Source organism: Aspergillus mulundensis (assembly GCF_003369625.1).
Source record: "Aspergillus mulundensis strain DSM 5745 chromosome Unknown scaffold_3, whole genome shotgun sequence".
NCBI classification, from domain to species: Eukaryota; Fungi; Ascomycota; class Eurotiomycetes; order Eurotiales; family Aspergillaceae; genus Aspergillus; species Aspergillus mulundensis.
In genome coordinates, this window is record NW_020797891.1 from 3,241,783 (window position 1) to 3,264,555 (window position 22,773).

The following is a 22,773-nucleotide window of genomic DNA, read 5'->3' on the forward strand; positions in this document are numbered from 1 at the left end:
TGCGCGTTTTCTTTGCACATAGTTTATTATGGTTACCTGGACATACTTTCAATCTATACCCTACTCCTAGTCAACTGTCTTTGCTTCAAGGACCGTTCTCATTGCTCGCGCTAATGCTTCTTCTAGAGAATTTGTATCAATGTCTAACCCTGGCCAAAGACGTCCGCAGAGCCCGCGGTGACAGGCTGACAGCATCGCCGTCTTCTCCAATCTTAAAGACAAATTCATCTAACGCAACAGACCCGTAAACCGTGTTGCCGACAGTCAACCATGTGTAGCACAGCCTAGTCAGAGGCCCGTTGGGCGGCCCCATTGGCGGGGGCCCTGATATGACGCTACGGAAGGAGACCGTGGTTGAACCATTGCGTCCAGAACCAGCGGTACTTTCAAGCCCAGTGGGATACAACCGGACGTCAAGAGTCCCGTCTACCGGCCTCGACTGCAGGCTGTTCAACGACTCCAAAATGTCAATTCCGTTGCTTTCCCACTTGGCGATTTTCAAGCCCGGGCCATGATCAGTTACGAGCCTCAGAGTCTCGTTTCCCGAGGCATACGTTCCAGCGAGATGCTTAGACGCCTCCTCCCTCGCGGCCCTGTCCAGAGCTGGAATTACAATCCCCGTGACGAGATCACCTAGTGCCCATGTCGCCGATGTTGCCGCGTTACCGCCGACGAGAATCGTGAACCCGACATCATGGTCCGGAGAGAGCCCCATCATTGCGGAATAGCTGCCGATGTTTCCGCCCTTGGTGTAGAGGTCGACCTTTCGGGCGTCATTCACGCTGTATATTTCCCACGGGGCGCCAACGGAGAAGGAAGGGTCTGCTGTGTGAGCCTGGGGTTTCAACCAGCGTCTCGTCAGAGCAGGCGAAAGGAGCTCGTTGGTGAGAATAGCGCGGCTAAAACGGCTCATGTCTTTCGCGGATGAGTAAATCCCGCCCGTTCTTTTTTCGTTAGAATTTGGTCGGCACTGCTTCGGGGTTTGCGGCACTCACGGAATCATGTCAGCCATGTCGGTATCCCAGAAGGTCTCGTTCACCAGTCCGGGGATGATGCCTATGTCGTCGGCTGGCTTGGTGGGCGAAGAGTGCGTCAAGTTAAGGCGCTCGAACAGCCGTTCCTCCACGAGGTCTACGAAGCTTTTGCCCGTCAGCGCTTCGAGTATGTACCCGACCAGCACAAACGCATCGTTTGAATAGATTGGGACCGATGAGGTTGGGACGACGGGGTGCGTGCCCAGTAGGCCGTTGAAGAATTCTAGAGGGGCGTCAGTCAGTATGGGCCCGGAACAGAATGGAGTGGGAGACCCACGCGTTCTATTACATGGCGGGTAAAACCCGCATGGTGGGATATCCTCCTCCTCAACAGGAGGAAACCCAAGTCCCGACATTAAATCGGGTGTTTCCGTGAGATCCCCAAATCCGTCTTAGTGCGCGTCAGTTGACATCTTGCAGATTCCAGGGGCCACTTACATAGTCTAAACAAACCAGCTGCCTGGCTGACGAGCTCGCCGATAGTCACCTCGCCCCATCGGACATGGTCAACGTCGTCATGACTACCCTCCAGCGCCTCTATCGCCTCTTGGATCTCCGGCAGATATTTCGAGATCGGCTCGTGAAACGATGCGTCGCCGGTCTCCATCAATAGCAACAGGACAGTGTGTACCTTGGAAATACTACCGATTCGGAAAACCGTATCCTCGTCAACTTTGTTTACGCCGACTGTGTTGTTTCGCACGGCCTTCGCGGTGTGGTAGTACTCCACCAGCGGCTGTTCCTCGTGCACGCTGTACACTTGCACCGCGAAGGAGGTTACGTCCGGATCTATTGCTGTTACGTCAGGGTCGCTGGAGGAGCGCAGAATGCTGCGCAGCGACTGGGTGAAGTTGTGTCTTGCATGCTGGATCGCGGTGCTCGAACTGGCGCTTTTTGGGGCTGGGAATATGGGCCCTCCGAACGCGCAATTCTGTGCCGCTGCGCTTGCGGAAAAGGCCAGCAAGTGCAGAAGACTTCGCATTTTGGGGAGGAAGAGCAGTTATGGATAGTGTTCAAACGGTGGGAGCTCTCGCGCCAGAGAAACCTTGCCGCAGCTGAGAATAGGGCCTCCCAGCGTCCCTGCAGGGGCTCTTAAATAACCCAACCATGACCGGCACTCAGGGAATGTGGCTGTAGCGAGGTCCCAACAATGACGCATGTCCCTGGCCGGCCGGAGAATTACCAGTCCACTGGGCCACGGCGGAGCCCGTCGCAAGGTTGTTCAATGACGCGGACTTACCTGACTCTGGTCTAGTGCGTGACGATGGGATGTCAGCTGCGCTACCAACATTCCCGTTACATTGGTTCCGTCACATCGGTCAGGATTCTGACGCACGAGTGTGATGGGCCATGGATCAGCCGGAGTAGTTCGGTCTCATGCTGTTTGCTTTTTCCGCCATTGCGCTTTGATCTCCTCTGTACAAATTACGCTCTATGACCATTGTCTTATGGCACCTCCAAGACAACAATCTTCCCTCGGAATGCGAACTACGCACACCGTCTCCTATTTGCTGTAGGTGCCCATCCAGGGCTGCTGAAGAGCCTCATGCCGACCCCGCCGACGCGCAATGCCTGTCGTCTGCTGTGTAACCATTCAAGGGCCCCTCATCGACGGAGCGAACGAAAGGTGGTAAGCCGCGGAGGTCGCAAGTCGGTGAGCGGAAGCTACCTAGGGTAGATTGTTTGCCATCCATGCATCTTGACTGCGCCATCTCGACTGCGCGGGAATGCCCAGGACGCTAGATCCTTCGAGATTAGGTAGGACCCTCGATACACCCAACCCCCGCACGCAGGGGATGCGGTCAGCTTCTCGGCGTGCCCTATTTATGCTAGGACCCTGTGCTAGCGCCAATGCAATGCAGTGCTATCACGCACGGGGCATTAGCTTGTCTACGGCAATGGCTATCGAGCCCGCAATTCCACCAGTTGTATGCATTGACTATAGACCAGGGTCGGTGTGGTTGCATTTCAACTCTACCGTATGATCCCTGCATCCTCGCAACGTTTTCCAGGAGGAGCTTTGACTGTGAGGTCTTGTTTCACACCGGCGTCCGGCATCACAACTCCGATGGGATCTGGCAACTGGAAACTACAAAACCAACAGCGGTTGATGCCAAGCGAGCTTCGATCGGCTATCTTACCGGCCCATGATCTGTGGCGCAATCGCCATCCAACGGGTGTAGATTTGACTTCCGGTCCGCTGAATCTACCGATTCCTTCGTGCTCCTGGATCCTTGGAACTCGCGCTGGCAATGATCGCTGCTGTAACATCGGATTTTCCGACCGCAGTTTGTGCCAAAATTACTTTCTCAATCTATTCCCTACGTCCTTCCCAGGAAGACTATTTCCAGTAGCTTTTTCCGTGGACCCAGGACCGCTGCCCCATCCATGGGATGCCCACCTCTCCACTCCGCTCTTGTCTCTAGTCTCTCGACGAGCCCTGGTTTACTACCCCGGCCCGAGTTTCATCGTGATCGAAACGTGGGCGTTTCCATCGGCTGTTGATATGGACTGGCCATGATCCATGGTAAGATATACGATGCCACCTCTGACTCTGCACCGGTCTGGTATCCTGGAGCTGAACATGAAAGTTTCTATTTCATCGCCAAAGGATCAAGGGATCGCTTAAGAGAGTCTTTCTGGTCTCTGGTATCTACCCCTCATCGAACCCCTCATCGAGTCCCTCGGCTAGTCCCAATTCATGGCACCTCTATTTTTATCCACGACGGGGGTAAGAAGTACCTTATGCAGTCCCAACAACGGCGCCTAAACACCGGTTTACGCCCAGGTCGGCTCCATTTGTTCTTACAGATACAGGGCGTGCGTTGTAGCAGGAAACTGACCGGCTTCTTGCCTGATGCATCCTGGCACAGTTCTCTCGCTTGCAAGTACTCTAGCTTTCGCTGAAATTTGTTTTCCCCAGGTCTACCTATGCACTACTCCTTCGGGCTGAGGGTCCGAGTTAAAGCGTGATAGTCCACCCAACCGCAAGCTCAGAAGCTCCACGGGCAATTTCGGTTCGTCAAGAGAGGGGAGGGGGGGTTCGAACTCGATGATGTCTCAGCATTTCAACCCCACGATATGGGCATTGCCGTCGGACCACTTGACGATCCGCTTGCAATGGTCCGCGACCGGGAACACTTTCAAATGACTGCCGCATGCCAATGACGAAACCGCCATTTCCAGGCCTTCATCCCCTCCACCTGCGTTGCGACCAGAGTATCCAAAGCCTTCAATAAGAGCAAAAATCAAGGCTCTATTCTCACTCTGCGACGTCGATTCTCTACTACTCGATACGTACCCGGCAATGCCCGCGGGTTTATGGTGCGTCAAAAGTGGCCACGCCTCGATCTGGAACACACCAGGCTCATCAGCACATTCCTCATGGTGACCGTCATTGGGTTGCAGTATGCGAAAGCTAGCGACTTGGTTTACTGGCCTCTATGGTCCTGATGAGGTGATATTCAAGGAACTTATGCTTTTGATCATCAAGGCCATCATTTTGAAGCGTTCGTCTTCGGGGTCCTCAGAAGCCGTGCGTATATGCGTATCCTTAAGGACCTGCCAGTTCCAGTATGGAGCCGTATAGTGCCTTGGCCTGAGTCTGCGTGTAGCCTGCGGATTGCCCAGGCACTGAGTGCTGATCGGTAAAATGAAGTTGTATTCCGGCAGCGAAATCAGACTGGAAAGCCCGATGGTGGACAATCAATGGGAGCCACTTGCTGTTCCATGCCCTACGGTTGCCTCACTGGGATCCTGAACAAGGACTCGCTGTGACATTGAGTCATTGGGCCAGTTTTACCACTGAACCGCGCCAATCTATGCAGCCCTGCAGAGCGGTATGACCCCCTTGTCGTACAGGTGCATTATATCTAGCCTGCCGTTGACAAGAAAGGCAATTCAGCAGGAAATTTCGCTACCTTTGAGAATTTGCAAGTATAAGTGGGCATGTACACCACACTGCAAAGCCGCATTCCGTCCATGGATATAGTGCACAGTTTTACTTCCTTTGAGTTCACCTAGGTTGAACTCTTGGTAATCAACAAGGTGAGTGCAAACCTCTTCTTAGGATCATGCCACTTATTCTTAATATTGCCAGGTTGCTACTCTCCCGAGCAATTTGCAACGTAGCCTCCACATGAGCCTGAGCTCTAGCCAACCATTGACTACATGCAGCGTTACATTACCCAATGAGCACCGACCACGTGCCGTGTCGCGGTTGCTGATATACAGGTTTCATTCGTGTTGATTGAGCGACAGGTGCCGCCGAACCAAATCAGGTCAAGAATGCCATACGGACACGACAAATAGCAAGAAGGTCGCCCATTCCTCGCCGATCTGTCAGTGGATGGCCAGCAAGGGTCAGAAAGGTTCTACCTAGCAAACTAAGGTACCGACGTTCGCATCAGCAAGCAGCCAAGCCAAGCACTGGGGACAGGCGACAGGAGATGCGGTACTACACATTCGCAATCAGATATTGAGGAAAGGTTGGTCCTAGATTCGCTGTGCTCCTCAACCCAAGGGTCAGAGATGGATGGTGTACGTACAAACGCCGGAGTGGCCTTCTAGGCAGTCCTTGCCTTCTCCAGTTTTCCTTCTATCTACTCCGCGATCCCCGCGTTTCAACCCCTCTGTCTAACTACTCTCAGGTTCTCGGGCCAAATCAGGCCGCGTATTCGTATTCACTTCCTAAAACGGGTTTCTGGCGGGCTTCTTGGCTTGCTTGGGAGGGTCTGAGCAGCGCGGGGGTCACCTTGGCGTACGCCTTCGCACTGGCTCTGGCATCTGGGGAAGGAACGACATCGTTATTTGATAGCCAGAATGGAGCATTGATGGATTACCCCATTGCTTAACTGGGCTGCCTTTCCTTTGCCGTGGTGGTGTGATGCAGCGGACCGTGACATCGAGACAGTCCGACGCACTTTTACGGCAAGGCAGTGAGCTCAGAGGCTTGCATGCCTACCAGTGGGCGGTCATCATGCCATATCCCTTGGCCCTGGCTTTGAACTGATTCCGGCACCTATAAATATGGACGTTCAGAACAAACTTGCAGGTTTCCGTGACATCCGCTACTGCTCAAGCTTCGGCAATCATCTCACCACTCGGTCTTTCTTAAGGATAATACAGAGTGTCACGGTTCAGCATGTGCGCCCTTTACGGTATCCAGAGTCTCCCAAGACTGGTCCTCGTCTCTTTCCTTGTGTCACTGGCGGCGTGTTCCTCGGCGGCCTCCCACCCAGCTGAGTCGCACTCCACCCTTCCTGCTTACCGCAACGCATCGCTGTGCGTCGATGAAAGAGTCGACGACCTCCTGAGCCGGATGACCCTCGAAGAAAAAGCCGGCCAAATGTTTCATACCCAGATATTCACCGGTCCAAACGGCACATTTGACCCAGGTGACCCCTCGCAAAACCGTGCTAGCACCATCGACCGCGTGACCACGAAGTTCATGACCCATTTCAATGTGGCCTTTAGCACAGCGTCCACAAAAGACACCGCCGAGTTCGTCAATCGCCTTCAGAGGCTCGCACTGGGCACGCGGCTCGGCATCCCCATCACGCTCTCCACAGACCCCCGCCATGCCTTCCACGACAACGTCGCTGCCGGCTTCTCCGCTGGCGATTTCTCGCAGTGGCCCGAGAACATCGGGCTGGCAGCTATCCGGGACGCAAAACTGGTCCGTAAATTCGGCGAGATCGCCCGCGAAGAGTACACGGCTATTGGGATCCGGGTCTCACTGCACCCCCAGGTTGACCTAACAACCGAGCCGCGCTGGGCACGCACAAACCACGGGTTTGGCGAGGACGCGCAGCTCACTGCGACATTGTTAGACGCCTATGTCCGCGGGTTCCAAGGCGATACATTCGGGGCACACTCGGTCAGCACGGTCACGAAGCACTTCCCCGGCGGCGGGCCGGCCGCCAACGGCGAGGACTCGCATTTTGAGTACGGGCAGAACTCGTCGTACCCCGGGAATAACTTTGAGTACCATCTTATCCCGTTCAAGGCGGCTATTGCTGCGGGAACGCGGCAGATGATGCCGTATTACTCTAGGCCTCAGGGTACGCAGTTCGATGCTGTGGGGTGGGCTTTTAACAAACAGATTATCACGCAGCTTCTTCGCGAGGAACTGGGCTTCGACGGCATTGTGGTCACAGACTGGAGTATCATTACTGGCTCTGGTGCCGGCGGCGAATGGGTCCCTGCTCGGGCATGGGGTGTACAGGAGCTCAGCGAGTCCGAGCGCGCTCTGCTCGTTCTCAACGCAGGCTGCGACCAATTCGGGGGTGAAGAGCGGCCCGATCTCATCGTTGACCTTGTGCACCGGGGTCTAGTCTCAGAAGAGCGAATCGACCAGTCCGTCCGCCGCCTCCTCCGCGAGAAATTCCTGCTTGGTCTTTTCGAGAACCCATTCGTGGACGTTCAGGCCGCGCAGCAAATCATCGGCAACGCGTACTTCAGGAAACTAGGCGACCAGGCCCAGCGCCGCGCGTACACCCTGCTCACGAACAACAACTCCATCCTCCCCCTCAACCACAACACCAACACAAAGTTCTACATCGAGGGCTTCAACAAGACATACATGGAGAACCGGAATCTGACACTCGTAGACACACCCGCTCAAGCAGACTACGCCCTTCTCCGTCTCAATGCCCCCTACGAACCCCGCAACAACACGCTCATCGAGACATTCTTCCACGCCGGGTCGCTCGAGTACCCAGAGGCCGAGAAGCAGCGTCAGGCAGGCATTTACGCCGCCGTCCCAACAATCGTCGATATCCTGCTTGACCGGCCCGCTGTCGTCCCGGAGGTTGCTGGAAGCGCGGCCGCGCTCCTGGGCAGTTATGGGAGTAGCGCCGATGCGTTTTTGGATGTTGTCTTTGGGGTTGCGAAGCCCGAGGGGAAATTACCGTTTGATTTGCCGAGGTCTATGCAGGCTGTTGAGGACAATATGGAGGATGTGCCGTTTGATACGAGGGATCCGGTGTTTAGGTTTGGGTTTGGGCTGGCGTATCCGGATTCTTGTGCGGGTGCGTCTGGCGGTGCTTGCTTTTCATAGGTAAGGCAACACCCTTGGGCGTTGACATACCTAACCAAACCCGGGCACCTGCGAGGCTGTCTTTTTCGTGACATCCTATAACAATGCAGTGAGCCAGATGATATCCCATGTGGTTTGTGGCTTTGGTTGAGGGAGGTTGATGAATGCAGTTCACTCTTAAGAAGAACGAAGTATTCTCCCCGTTCATCCCAACAGGTTTAAGATGTTCTATGACGATACTGCAAATGCTTCGGAACTGAAAAGCGCGCCAGCGCGCTGAATTCCTATATATCAAACACCAGCACCACCAACTAATATACAAATGCTATATACAGTCCACTCTCAAAAGTTCAAGAATCTCGCTGGGCGACTTAGACGTTGTAGGTGTGCTCGTGGATGTTGATCGTCTCAACGGTCCAGGTCTTCCCGCCGTCGGACGAGCTGAACTCGGTTGAGTCCGCTTCGGTGAGAACAAGCGTGTCCTTGAAGGTGTTGTCCTCGGCGTTGAGGATGATGGTTGTGTCGAGATACTCTGCGTCCAGGTTAATTTCAAATATCGGGTTGTCTGTTTTGATGGGGAGAGACATACGATGCGCGGCGACGGTAGTGCTCTCGCATGCGTCATCCTGGCATTCCACGGCCGTACCCCAGCCCTGAGCTTGGCCTGAGGATGTCGAAAGCGTGGAGACGGACTCGCCGTTGATGTAGACGGTTTGGTCGTACTCGCCCGTGCTGTCGTTGTAAACGTCTATTTGACACAATTAGCGATGTTCATCCGCCTTTCAGGATGGTAGGAGGGACGTACAGTGCATGGTAAGCTTATCGCCCGCATTAGCAGGGACCTCCGTGCCGCCCAGCTGCTCGTCCTGCAGCGTGCTAGCCCACGTGCACCACTGGCCCTCGCTGGCGCCGCAATTGGCGTTCGGGTCGGAGAAAGACACGGCGAGGGCTTGGATCAGATCGCCGCCGCTGGTGCCCATGCCGGGCCACAGGGCGAGACGGTCCTTGAGGCCCGGGGTCTTGGGGAGAACGAGGGTGGTGTTTGCTTCGCGGATCCAGGACTGCGTTGGGCCGAGGGAGAAGGCGGGGCCGAAGCCGACGGTTGACTGGGCGGTTGCGGTTGCGAGGAGGGAGAGGAGGGCCGCGCTGGCGGTGAAGGTGGAAGAGGGCATTTTGGAGGTCGGTCGTTGGTTTTGGTGATGGGCTTGAGTGGTGTGGACGATGTGAAAGTTTGAGGCCTGCTGGGAAACGGAATTGAAGCAGTAGGGAGGAACGGGGCAGGTTTTATACCGCGTTGGAACCGGTCTGGCCCGGCCGCTGAGGGAGTAGTGAAGACGACATCACGGTTCGAGGTTGAGACAAGATGAAACAGGCGGCGGAGACGTCGAGTATGAGGATGGGGTCCTGGCTCCGTATCAAGGGCTTAGTGGTGGGTCCAGATGAGCTTGATTTCAATCATGTCGGAGTAGGGCTGTTGGCGGGAGGAGATGTGGAGTTTCTCCATGTGCTTGTTTGCGGCCGCGGTCGTTTCAGGTACAAGCATGTTTTATGACTCGATGGCACGATCAAGTCCGTATTAGCTAATAGGGGCGGCGACCGCAGGCAGCTGCATTTGTCTCTGGGTTGAAGAATACGGCGAAATTGCCGCCTTTGCTTTGATGGGTGGAGAATGGGTTCATGAATGTACCATGCTTACTTACCGTGCTTACTCATCTGCCGCCTAAACCCACTTGGCGCCCAAACTATATTTATACTAATATTTACTTATAAAATTTAAACAGCTATAACTCCCCCATTTTTATTTTAATAAATAAAGTAATAAAATATTTTAAATTCTTAAAGCTAAAAGAATATTTTTTATATATAAATATTACTAAAAACTTTAGTATAAACCATATAACTTTATTTAGATATTTTAAAGGTATTTAGGGCATAAAAAAAAACTAGTATAAAAACTAATTATTACTTAATACTTAATAATTAAAAGTTTTTATAAAATATATTAATTAACAGGCTAGTAAAGGCTTATTTTACTCTTATAATATAGTTAAAAACTTTATTAAAAAAATTACTTAAAAAAAGCTAAAAAATAACTAGGTTTCGCGCTGGCTTATTAAATACTAAAATAAACTTATAAGTACTTATATAACTAGAATTAATACTTTAAAAAAAAGGCTAATTTAGGGTATAAATACTCTTTATACTTTAATTACTTAAAGTATAAAATTAATAAATATAATATCCTACCTAAAAATACCTATAATATAAATAAAAAAGGGTTTCTTATTAAGGTTATTATAAAAAGTAAGAAAATCTTTTTTAAAAAGTTATAGCTTTATAAAAAAAGCTTTAAGTAATACTTATAAAATAGTAGTAAAAAGTAAATAACTATTATTATTTATATATTAATTAATAAAAAATAATTATTACTAGGTTTTATTTATTAATTAATTACAAGTAAACTATAAGACTCCTAGCTTTAAAATATTAATATTAATATTTATAACTATTTTTTTAGCTTATTACCTTTAGGATGGATAAATAATAAGCTTAAATATATATAGCTTTAAAATATATTTAATTAAAAAATAAAAAATTAAGCAAAAAGGCGTTAAAGGCTTTTTATTTTTAATAGCCATGGCTTTTATATAATAATAAGATTTTTAAACTATTATAAGGTTAATAAAATCCTTATAGCTACCTATTTACCTTATTTAACTTATACTTTATAACCTTTTAATATTAAAATCTTTTTTTTTACTAAGGCCTATATAAATAAATTAAATATATTTATATATTTTTACCAAGGCCTTAGTATTATATTAAAATAAGATTTTTTTAAATTATTTTAGCTAGCTTAAATAAAGGCCTTAATAATTAAAAATATTTAAAATTTATAAAGTTTAACTAGCTTATTCCCCTGAAATCCGGAGCGTGTACTAAAGTAATTTAAAAAAAATATAAATAAAACTTTAGTATTTACTAATCCCCTAGCAAAGATACCTTAAGCAAAAAACTAAAAAAATATTTAATACTTTATTAAAAATGCGGAAGTGGCCCCTACACCTTAAAAATTTTAAAAAATTAAAAGTATAATACACTACTTTTATATAAAGCTTATACTAGCTAAAATGCAAACTTAGGGCCTTAAAAATACTTTTATTAATAAAAAAAAAGTAATAATAAAAAAAGCCTTTTATATTTTAATTTTAAAAACTAAAAAATAGTAATATAATATTTTATTTTCCTAAAAAAATCTAGCAAGCCCGTAATTTTTAAAAATAAAAAAATAAGGCTATATAACTTACTAAAAACAAGAAAAAAAAACAAGCTACGCTAATAAAAAGCTAAAAAAAAAAAAAAATAAATTAATAAGAATAAGGCCTTACGGGCTATAAATATAAAAAAATATTATTTTAAAGCTATGTAGTTAAAGGCTAAAAAAAAATACTAAAAAAAAAGGCTTATATAGCTAAATAGGTAAAAATATAGGTTTAAAATAGCCTTAAATTTATTAAACTAGGCTAAAGCAAGCCCCTAGTAATATTAAAGGCCTTTTTTAAAAAAAAACTCCCCCCCTCCTAGCCCTAAAGTTATTCCTAATATTTTAATTATAGTAAATTATTAAGGCCGCGAGATCTGGCTATTATAATATTTTTAAAAGTTTTAAATTTATATATAAAGTAATTAGCTAGTATAAAATATACTACTAAAATTTTGGGTTTTTATACCTTTTATATATATTAAAAAGCTTTATTTTTTTTAGTGGTGGAGATTAATTTTTAGGCGGGAGGTGGGTTTGGGCGGCAGATGAGTAAGCACGGTATCTGCCGCCTAAACCCACCTACCGCCTAAATAACATTTACACCAATATTTGCTTGTAAAATTTAACCACTTATATTTTATTTATTTTAACTTTAATAAAAAAAGTAATAAAATATATTAACTTTTTAAAGCTAAAAAAATATTTTTTATATATAAAAATTACTAAAAAATTTAGTATAAATTATAGTACTTTATTTAAATATTATAAAGGTATTTAAGGCTTAAAAAAAAGTAATATAAAAACTTATTATTACTTAATACTTAATAATTAAAAAATTTTATAAATTATATTAATTAATAAGTTAGCTGTGGCTTATTTTACACCTATAATATAATTAAAAACTTTATATTTAAAATTACTTAAAAAAAGGCAGGAAGTAACTAGGTTTTATGCTAGCTTAAAAAATATAATAATAAGCTTATAAATACCTATATAACTAAAATTAATTTTTTTTAAAAAAAAAGGCTAATTTAGCCTATAAATACTTTTTATACTTTAATTACTTAAAATAAAAAATAAATAAATATAAGGTACTAACTAAAAATACCTATAATATAAATAAAAAAGGATTTTTTATTAAAATACTTATAAAATATAAAAAAAATTTTTTTAAAAAAACCTATTTTTATTTAAAAATAAAGCAACGCCTATAGCCTAAAAATAAAAAGTAAATAATTATTATTATATATATATTAGCTAATAAAAGGTCACTATTTTTAAGCCTTATTTATTAATTAATTATATTTAAACTATAGGATACCTAGCTTTAAAACTTTAAATTATAAATTTATAATTATTTTTTTTACCTTATTTATATTTAAATAAATAAATAATAACCTTAAATTAGCCTGGGTTAAATAAGTATTTAATAAATTAATAAAAAATAAAGCAAGAAGGTGTTAAAGGCTTTTTTTTAATAATTATAAATTTTATATTATAATATATTTTTTAAAGTATTATAAAGCTAATAAAATACTTATAACTACTTATTTACCTTATTTAACTTATATTTTACAGCCTTTAAATATTAAAAAAAAAATTTTAAGGCATATACTAATAAATTAAATAAATTTATATATTTTTACTAAGGCCTTAGCACTATTATAAAGCAAGACTTTTTTAAATTATTTTAAGTAATATAAAAAAGGCTTTATTTTTTAAAAATATAAAAAGTTTATAAAAATTAACTAGTTTATTTTTTTTTAATCCTAAGATTATACTAAGGTAATTTAAAAAAAAATATAAATAAAACTTTTATATTTACTAATACTCCAAAGGGCCCACTATAAGTAAATAATTAAAAAAAAATTAATAAATTAATTAGGGAGATTTTTAAAAACCCTAAGCCTTAAAAAATTAAAAAATTTAGTATTATAATTTACTATTTTTATATAAAGCTTGTACTTATAAAGGCCTGTAATTAAAGCTTTAAAAAAAAATTTATTAATAAAAAAAAAGGTAATAAAAAAGCTACTTGTATTTTAACTTTAGGTACTAAAAAATAATAATATAGTTTTTTATTTTTTTTAAAAAAATTTAACAGGCCCGCGATTTTTAAAAGTAAAAAAATAAGGTTATATAATAAAAAAAGGCTAGAAAGAATAAAAATAAGCTATACTAATAATAAGTTAAAAAAAATAGTAAATTAAAAAAATATAAAAATAAAAGCTATAAATGCAAAAAAATAATAGCTTAAAATAAAAAGGAAAAAGGCTAAAAAAATACTAAAAAAAAGGCTTATATAACTAAAAAGGTAAAAAACTAACTTTAAAATAACTTTAAATTAGCCAAGCTAGAAAAAAAGTAATTCTTTAGTAACTTTAAAAGTATTTTTTAAAAAAAAAAACTTTTTTTTTAGCCCTAAAGTTATTTCTAACACCTTAATTTTAGTAAATTATTAAGGCCGCGAGATCTAGCTACCATAGTATTTTTAAAAGTTTTAAATTTATATATAAAGTAATTAACTAGTGTAGAATATACTACTAAAATTTTAGGTTTTTATATTTTTTATATATGTTAAAAGCTTCATTTTTTCTTAGTGGTGGAGATTAATTTTTAGGCGGCAGGTGGGTTTGGGCGGCAGATAAGTAAGCACGGTAGGGCTTCGGGCGGAGGGTCCTTTGACAGCGGTAAATTGCTCCCTGCGTCTAGTCCAAAGTTCCCGCCCTTTACTCTCGACCATGAGCAGCCGAGCCCTAAATGCAGCGCCCCTGAGGCCCGAGGGATAGGAAATCGAAGCTTTCGTGACAGGTGGAGCAGCCGTCTTGACCCTAACCTCCTGCAAGACGACATATTGGCGCGGCTGAAGCCCTCGAGGCCAAGAGACCGTCTCCTTCAATGACCTTCCTCGGCGAATCTCCCGTGCTCTCTCAGCCCAGAAAGATCGTAATCTCGGCATTCTCCTTTGTCACCGGCTCCTTGACTTCCAGCGTATGGGCCCATCCAGCGGGTATCGCATCGGCGTCATGTTCGGTCGCTTCGTCCGCTTAAGATCTTTACGGTGACGAAAGGCTTGACGAACTGCAAAGTAAACACCTCCTCGGTAAATATAACGGCACTATAGTCATGTTCAGTTTGAGGGCCGGGTGCCACAGGTTTGTATACTCAGGGAGGTTGGGGTCGAGGAACGCTGGTTGCAGTTCGCTTGGTGCGCCATGTCAATATTGTTGAAAGATGGCGACGGGGCGAGTGAGTGATAGCGGCCCTTGTCCATGCGTACTCAGCAGTATGCAGCCAGTGCCACTGCTCTCGCATATTCTGGGAGGTCTTATCACGTAAATAGTCTGGCTATTACTCGTGGAGCTGCTTGTTGACCGTGGTCCAGGGCGCGAATACAATGGGCGTCGCTTGGACAAGGAAGCCGGCGACCGTGGAATTATTAACTGCCCGTGCTGTGAACCGAAGAATGAGCGGTATAACCCATTATATGTTCCCTCTATCTGATAGATTGTCCGCTTTTTGACGCTTGATTATGTTTCTCCGGGGAAAATTATTTGCGATGCAGCTCCAGTCGGGTTTGAGAAGGAAGTCGCACTGCAAAATGGGGTATCCGGCAATCTGCCAATCTGAGCCTTCGCCCGGACCTTCGTCAGTTGAGAGAGATACCCGACGGACGACGTCTTCAAATCGTTCGGCTAGGACTGTCTCTGTGACGTGGATGGGTTTGAACGTTTACTTCCAGAAACTGACCGTGCGTCGAGCGACATCTACACCAAATTGGTTATGGTAATTATGGTAGTATGATCCCCAGTCAAGCATACCTGATCCATCCACCCCGATCTCATTATCCACCTGGAAGTCGAAGCACCAATTGCCAGAGAAATCCTGACTTGGGATTTGCCCCTTTCCTTGGCTAGGCGAATGACACCGGCGATGACTGGGGAGTCAACACCGCCGCTGAAACAAATCCCCACGGGGACATCGGCGCATAAGCAGGCCCGGAAACAGTACTCAGCCGCGAGTTCCTCCCCATTTTTGTAAGATTCATGATCGTACAGCTCGCCCTTTGTATAGCGTGCGCATTGTTCCGGGGTTCGTGGAAAGGCTGATGTTCTTCTGGGATCAGGTTGACGATGAAACCGCGGACGTGATCAAGTCCTAGAAAGTCAGCAAAGTCAGGCTAAACCGCACGCGAGACAGGAAAAGGCATACCGTGCAATTATCCTGGCTTATCAATCTTCCTGAGCGTCAGAACCACGGTGCTTGTCGGTCTCGAGGCGTTTGTTGGTTTCGGTCTTGGCTTGGCTTCGGTCACGATGGGATGTCTCGTCCAAAACCAAAATCGACGTGATTTCAAGCGATATTATTATTGATAAGGCCATAAGATAATGTCGCTCGATTTGCTCTCTGGTAATCTGGGCTCTGAAGTTTCGTGACGTGCCACCCGGGGCCGTCCTTGGGTACCTAAGCAAGCCAGATAACACCGCATTATCTTTTCGCATTCCCGGCACGGCTCTTCAGGTGGGAAGATGGAAGATTCGCGCCGGACCTTGCCGCCCCTAAACTCGCTCAATATCGCTGGTTGTGGACTCAGCCACGGATTGCGAGGGCGCATGGACTTCGATGCGTTGGGTCGCGAGGTGATGGTCGCCGATTGTTGATTCGGGAGTCAATGTCAAAAACCGTCAAATGAAAATGGAGATTATTCAGATGCCGCATAATCTGCAGCAGTCTTTAGGGGATAGTTGCTGGTCTGTTTTGATGGAGAGATTTATGAAAGTAGACTGCGTTTGGGTAAAGAAGATCGTCAAACATCGAAGAGAAGGGCACATTTCTGCCTTACCGTCAAGGCAGAAACCTCTCTGTCGCACTGCGGGCAAAAAAATGACCAGATTTTCAAATGACGGCTTCTCGATCTGCTTTCATTTATACTTTGGCATACACGCTGAAAAGTAAATCGTCGGCTTAAATGGTATTTTCGATCTTCGGCGTAATTGTTCTTGATCTTCATCGGCGTTGTTGGAAATATATCCATGGCCCGCTGACAACTTCTCGTGCTGAACGTTAGCGAAAGTGATACAAACACTGTAAATCACTTTTTCAACTCTATACCAACCATCAATAACGTAGAATGCGCAGATGAAGCTGTTAACTGGCCATTTTCTCCTGAAGCAGAAGCTGGCTGGGGCTGATTGCATGAGTAGAGCGCAGTAGACGGAGATTCAAAGCCACCGATAGTCCGATAGGTACTTAAGGTTTACGGGGCATACAAGGTGATCCGCCCAATGAACCGGATGACTTTCTTAGCGCGACTAAGTGAACTGGATGACTTTCTAACAAAGCGCTGTTTCAGCCCCGTTACATAACTTGCCTAGTAATTTACTAGTAAAATTGTTCTCCAAGGCTTAACCCCGGCTAAATAAAATAGTACCCTTGTTTAACAAAATTAATTCTTTATAATTCTAACTAATCTAAGCATTTTAAAGCTATCCAAATATTTAAAAGTTATATTTACGTTAATAAAATGCAGGAATCTTATTAGTTAATTTAAAAAGGGGTAATTATTTAAAATAAATAACTTTGCGCGCGCCTGCTAGTTTCTTCCTAACACGGCTAAATTAAAGCTATTTAAAGCAAAAATTATAGCGGTTATAGTAGGAGCTATAGTAAATATTACGGAGGCCTTGTACGCCCGCTAGTTCCTTTCTAACATGGCTAAATTAAGGCTATTCAGAGCCAACGTTATAAGCGGAGGTAACCAGGTAAAGGCCTTAGTGGTAAAGAAGGTAATATTAGCCGTGGCGGTGTTTTATTAGTTAACAAGCTTTTTTATAGGTTTACAATTACTAGCTAAAACGCGGCGCTAAACTTCTTTAGGTTATTTTTGTTAGAAAGTCATCCAATTCACTCGGTCGCGCTAAGAAAGTCATCCGGTTCATTGGGCGCAAGGTGATCATCCAAGCGAAGATCTTCTAATCCCACATGCGTTCAGGAAGTGCCCACTTGAAGTGACCTCTCGGCGGCCTCCTGGGGTGGGTCTTGGCATCCTAAGAGAGCCTTTCTGCAACGCAAACGCAACTTATCTCTTCCCTTCCACCTCAGTCTGCACTCTCACTCCATCCATCAGCCCAATCTACCTTTTTTCATCAGATTCCTTCTCTATCTACCTCATTTCCTGCAGGATGGCGGACGCGCCTGACCCCTCACCATTCCAGGTGCCCCCCAACGTCCACGGGAAGAGGGAGGTGTCGCTGGGTAAGCTCTGCCATGATTATAGTGTTGCAAGACCAATCTGGACATTAACTAACTACTAGAAAAGCCTAGAATGCGCGATATTTCTCGGACCAAATAATGCCTCCTACCCCGACACCGCTTGCGTGATGTGCGGCGCCACCCCTGCTCGCCGTTGTGCTTGTTGTCTTAGCTGCTCGTACTGCTTAACAGATAGTTAGAAACGCGACTTTCCCACCCACAAGCTGCTGTGCAAGTAAATTATAACCCAGGGCATGCAGCCTAATACGCTTTACACCCGCGCCGTTTATATCCCGCCGGACAACACCAAGCCAGAGCTTATATGGATGTGGACTAAGGGTGCGGACCGTGCAATTAATACAGCTAGGATGAAGACACTGACCAAAATCGGTTTAGGGGAGGACTACGTTGAGGACAAACTTGGGTATGCAACTTCAAATCATCTCGACGAAGGCCCTCGCGAGGCACCACCAAAAGAAAATTTGAAGGGAAAACAAGTCAAGCGGCGAACAGTCCAACAATTTTGACAACGACCTTCGCCAGGTTCTCCCCGACGAAGATTTGAAGGAGAAACGTGCTGAGGACAAGCCAAACAACAAACCATCGACCAATTTCGGCAAAAGCCGTTACGTGGCCCTATTTCACCGCAGCAACCATTAAAACGACGGATCTACTAGCAATATCAGCCTTGCAGCATGCCTCGGAAAAGACGCCGCTGACTTTGCGATCCCGTACAAGGGGCTTCTCATTGCCGCCCTGCAGCTTCCTAACTCTTCCCACGGCGACATTACCCTTGCTGACTTCCGTTGTCTAATTAGGATCTTGCGCCTACGTGAGAAGCTTACAGTGTGCCTTCGTACCGATAGTTGAAGTGCGCGTTGACCAGTAGGTCAAGGTACCAGGCGGCCAGGAGAGGTTGTGAAATCAATCAGTAAGACACAATTCACTTGTATTTATTATGAAAGCCAAAAAAAAAAGGTTTTGAATCACTGCATACATTGTTGCGGCCCTCTTCATGCGCCAGAGCATAGCCAAGCCATTATTGACGCCATATTCACAGAACCCTGAAAGACTATCTTGTCCTAAAAAAAGAAATTTGTTCCATCCAAACATGGAGAAATCAACAACCACCGCGGATGATCCTGAAAGGGGGACTCGATCTCAGTAGAAGGGAAGTCCCGGCCGCCAAAGCCGACTGGAAATGAGTTCCTGACCACAGCCCGAGTATCCTATATGTATGTCTTAAGCATGTTCTCGCGCGTCACAAAGCTCATGACTTCCTGCTTGAGGCTCATGTAGTAAGCGTTGGCCTCTCCAGTGGCTTGGTCGTCCGCATTCGCAGGCATCCCAGAGCAAGCAAGACGAATGCTTTCGCGGGCCTTTCGCACCTTCGGCTGTACCACCTCAGTCAGGAAGGTGCACATCCTTTCCTAGTAGCGGGGATCCAATTCTTTTCCGTCCGTACGAGCAACGAACACATCGCCCGTTTTACACATCCAGAGGCTGGATGGGAAACCCCAGACAGGGCTAAAGACATTGATGTTCATCATAAGAGATGCTGCGTGCTCGTTGCCGGACTTGCCCCCTGCAGCAAACCTGGGTGATTCATCGGCGGAGTTTGGCCCGGGATATTTCCACAAGCACAATGGCATTCCTAGCTGCGCGGAGATGTGTGAGAGAGTGCCCATGGTCTGCATGATCCAGGTAACAGCAGCAGTTGGAACCGAGGTAAAGCGAGGCAAATTGTTGACCTTGTGTTTGGCATTACTATAGACTTTAGCGCCGCGCGCTGCCATCCTTATTTTTATGGAAGTAGGAGGGCTGTGAGGAACCCAGGGGGCACCCCCGACTCTGTACTCAGCAAAGTAGTCGATGATGTGTCGGTAATCCGAGAAGGTAATGTCCCCGTGGAACTCTTTAGGAAGTTCTCGGAGAGCAACAACCGGGCCACGATAGGGAACATCTAACTTACCCGAAGTGGCTAAAGCAGCCTCGAGACTCTGATTGCGGGGTGATCTATCCAGTCTAAAGTAATCGCGGTCATACAGACCAATACAATAGCCCTTGGCAGTTGGATCAGGAGCCGCGAAGTCACGTCCCAGCTGGCGAGCCCTCACTTGGTTGATTTGGATGTACTCGCATCCAGGCTTGCCGTCCCCGATGTATGGCTTGGTGTCAGGGCGCTCATAACTCGACCCAGGGGTAAGCCCAGGCAGGGTAGGCAACGTATCCAGATAACTTGAGGCTTGGTCTCGTCGACAGGGAAAAATATCGCTCTCTTGTGCTCCTTGGACGGCCGGGGGCCGATTTCGGCTAGTTGTTTGCAGAGGAGTTTGTGCGCAGGATGGTCAGCAATTTGGCACTCCTTTGAACAGTAGCTGCAGCTTCGGCAACGGGCACATTGACGGACTGGAGTAGCGTTGCACATAGCAGAGACGGCTTCTGACTTGCTATGGTCGTGGGGGTTGGAGAGTGAGAGAAGGCCCCCCTGGGCGTGAAACAGTATGGAGCTGGGATGAAGAAGTTGGGAGAAGAGGTTGGGAGGGAGAAGAAGGGGAAGTTGAGTTTGTGTTGTGTTGCCGCAAGTTATAGAAGTCACTTCTTCCCAGTCAAGTGCCAAGCCCCACCCACGCTGGCGAAATGAACAGATCAGGGAACAACTTGCGCGCTGCAAGGGCTCAATTCAATGAGAGGCGGCGGGCGTGAAGTTGCTTGGGCGCGCTTAGTATAAAATTATCGTGGATCGAACTTTTCTATATGATATCAATAATCCTTTCTGTATCAGGCCAGGATCAGACGCTGCAGAATACTCCGAGACTCAGTCCTCAAGATTCTCTTACGCATGAGGCGATTCGTAACTTTAGAAAAGCAGGGAGAATCTTCTTGCAGTTGGCTACGTAAATTATAGATAGGCATACTCAATAAGTATTGTTTTCCTGGTTCGTACGTGACGGCAGTTCAAGTACACTATCCGCAGACCAGGGAGTGACCTAAATCTCGAACTATTTAATTCGCAGCGGAAGAAAGAAGGGAAGTATGCCAGCAGATGCCATCTTCCATGGATTCTTTGTGTCGAGGCGGCTGCGCAGAGCTCAATTTTCCATCATCGAGGACAGAGACACGAGACCGCCCTTCCTCTGCAACTCCTTCATCTCCGCCAATCTCTTCTGGTACTCGGCGGCGACATGAGTGTTTCTCTCGTCGTTCTTCAGCACGTTTTCCCAAGTGATGATATCCACAGCTTGCTGCTTGAGGGCTCTGGCGCGCGCGCTGCTATCCCGGCCAAATTCTATCTTTTCGAGGGTGGTTTCAAGCTTAGGTTGAACTTGGTCGACGACAAACTGGCAAATCATTTGCAAGTCATGAACCGCGAGGTCTTTGCCGTCCTCACGGGCCACAAAAACACTGCCGATTTCGGTGTTCCAGTACGGTGGCGCCCATCCCCAGCCCGGCTTTGAGATGTCGACTTCCATCATCAAGTATGCTGCGTTTTGATTACTGCTGCCGCAGATGCCTCCTCGGCTAACAGTTTTCCCCTCTTGATTGGGGTACTTCCACAACCGAAGGGGTATTCCAAGCTTGGTAGAGATTGATGACAGGGAACTATGGGCATTTTTGATCCAAGGAACACTGTCAGTGTGCACGGAAACAAACGCTGGCGACTTGCATAACTGCTGCTCTCCTATGCAACAGATCTTGGCTCCTTGAGCAGCCATTGGAGCAGGACTTGTAGGGTTTCGGGGCGATTTGATGCACTCGCTGAGTTGGTACTGGTCCATCGAGTAGGCAGGTCCCGAAATCTTGGCTATTGAGATGGCCGCTTAGAGAAAGTGGATTGTAGTAAGCAATTCACTTTAACTGGGCAGGTACCGTACCTAAGCTAGGCTTTGGCGTGTCAGACAACAGTGAAAGCTTCACCGCAACACAAGTGATAGCCGAGCTAGGAGAAGCACGTCATGGAGGAAGACTGGTGTATTGAGTGTATCGCCTCGATCGGCGGGAGAAAACTCAGTGAGCCACGTGACACGCTAGTCCCAATCCAGTATAGTTAAATGCCTCAGGCACCCCAGTGCTGACAACAACTTAACTTCTTCCCCCTCACTCACTCAACTTTGTCATCTCGCCACCTCTTCACATTGTCTTGGATCTTTCAAAGAAGTCGCTTCTCTTACCTGCACCACGCTTCCATTTTTATCAAAGATTGAAGATGACGAGCTTCCCCGAAGACGACAGCGATGCGGCTAGGAAGGGTGCTGAGTTGCTCTCCAAATTCAAAAACATCAGCCTAGGAGGCCCAACCCCGGGACGAGAGCACTATTTAGATACCAGGTAGATAAGCAGACTCATCATGGGAATGCCTAAGAAAAGACAAGGCTAATAATTGATAAACAGCTCAGGCATCACCGCTGTTGAACCGCGAAGCATCGAAGACTCGGAAGAGGCTTGCCTGATGTGTAACGCCACTCCAGTTCAACGATGTGCTCGTTGCAAATCCGCCAGTTATTGCTCAAAGACTTGCCAAAAAAATGACTACAGAGCTCACAAACTCCTCTGCCAGCAGTTTGCTAACCAGAGCCCGAGGCCTTCCGCCCAGCATGTACGGGGTATCTTCTTTCCTGTCAACGCGGAAAAGCCAGAGGTGGTCTGGATTCCCTGCGCGCTAGTCCGTCGACCTGATGAAGAACCGTGTCAAGAACTTGATCCGATGCCCTTTCTGCACGATATACCTGGCTGGGACCGCATCCAGGTCAACCACGTACGACGCCGGCAACTTGGCGTCGGCCTGGCTTCCTACCACCCGGAACCTGCTGGCTACTGCGTTGCGCTCTTCTACCGCGATAATTTTCTCTCCGATGGCTCAGTGCCCAACAAAAGTTTTCAAGCCTCACTTGCAACATCGGGTGCGCGTAACTCGTCTTACCGCGGTCCTTTGCTTGCGGTGCGCCAGCTTCCTCCCAAAGACCTGGAGCAGGATGATTTGTGGCGGGATGTGATGTTGTCCGACTTCCGTCATATCATTGACCACTTTCACCCCTCCGTTGTAGGCGCGGTCTGAACACATCCCGCTTCTCGAGTCCTCCTGAACAGCATGTTTTGGATTAGATGGACGTCGGATGCCATTCATTACAACACACTCTGGGTCTCCTTGCAAAACTAAGTGTCTGGGATGAGTTTCCTAACTT

The 22,773-nt window shown here is 46.3% G+C and overlaps 6 protein-coding genes across 6 annotated transcripts; 2 read left to right on the forward strand and 4 right to left on the reverse strand.

The window, feature by feature from the left end:
* Positions 1-136: 136 nt before the first annotated feature.
* DSM5745_04482 (serine hydrolase domain-containing protein) lies at positions 137-2,016 on the reverse strand (the record flags this gene model as incomplete). Its single annotated transcript, XM_026746498.1, has 4 exons — positions 137-944; positions 996-1,257; positions 1,312-1,425; positions 1,473-2,016. 4 exons carry the CDS (start codon positions 2,014-2,016, stop codon positions 137-139), a joined length of 1,728 nt encoding a protein of 575 aa, XP_026605494.1.
* Positions 2,017-6,177: 4,161 nt separating this feature from the next.
* Positions 6,178-8,094, forward strand: DSM5745_04483 (glycoside hydrolase family 3 protein; the record flags this gene model as incomplete). Its single annotated transcript, XM_026746499.1, has 1 exon — positions 6,178-8,094. One exon carries the CDS (start codon positions 6,178-6,180, stop codon positions 8,092-8,094), a length of 1,917 nt encoding a protein of 638 aa, XP_026605495.1.
* A 350-nt stretch (positions 8,095-8,444) lies between these two features.
* Positions 8,445-9,245, reverse strand: DSM5745_04484 (uncharacterized protein; the record flags this gene model as incomplete). Its single annotated transcript, XM_026746500.1, has 2 exons — positions 8,445-8,821; positions 8,879-9,245. The coding sequence occupies 2 exons, from the start codon at positions 9,243-9,245 to the stop codon at positions 8,445-8,447; spliced, it is 744 nt and encodes a 247-aa protein (XP_026605496.1).
* A 9,775-nt stretch (positions 9,246-19,020) lies between these two features.
* Positions 19,021-19,992, reverse strand: DSM5745_04485 (uncharacterized protein; the record flags this gene model as incomplete). The annotated part of the gene is made up of 2 exons (XM_026746501.1): positions 19,021-19,903; positions 19,985-19,992. The coding sequence occupies 2 exons, from the start codon at positions 19,990-19,992 to the stop codon at positions 19,021-19,023; spliced, it is 891 nt and encodes a 296-aa protein (XP_026605497.1).
* Positions 19,993-20,682: 690 nt separating this feature from the next.
* DSM5745_04486 (uncharacterized protein) lies at positions 20,683-21,369 on the reverse strand (the record flags this gene model as incomplete). Its single annotated transcript, XM_026746502.1, has 1 exon — positions 20,683-21,369. One exon carries the CDS (start codon positions 21,367-21,369, stop codon positions 20,683-20,685), a length of 687 nt encoding a protein of 228 aa, XP_026605498.1.
* A 428-nt stretch (positions 21,370-21,797) lies between these two features.
* Positions 21,798-22,646, forward strand: DSM5745_04487 (zinc finger MYND domain-containing protein; the record flags this gene model as incomplete). Its single annotated transcript, XM_026746503.1, has 2 exons — positions 21,798-21,919; positions 21,983-22,646. The coding sequence occupies 2 exons, from the start codon at positions 21,798-21,800 to the stop codon at positions 22,644-22,646; spliced, it is 786 nt and encodes a 261-aa protein (XP_026605499.1).
* Positions 22,647-22,773: the final 127 nt, after the last annotated feature.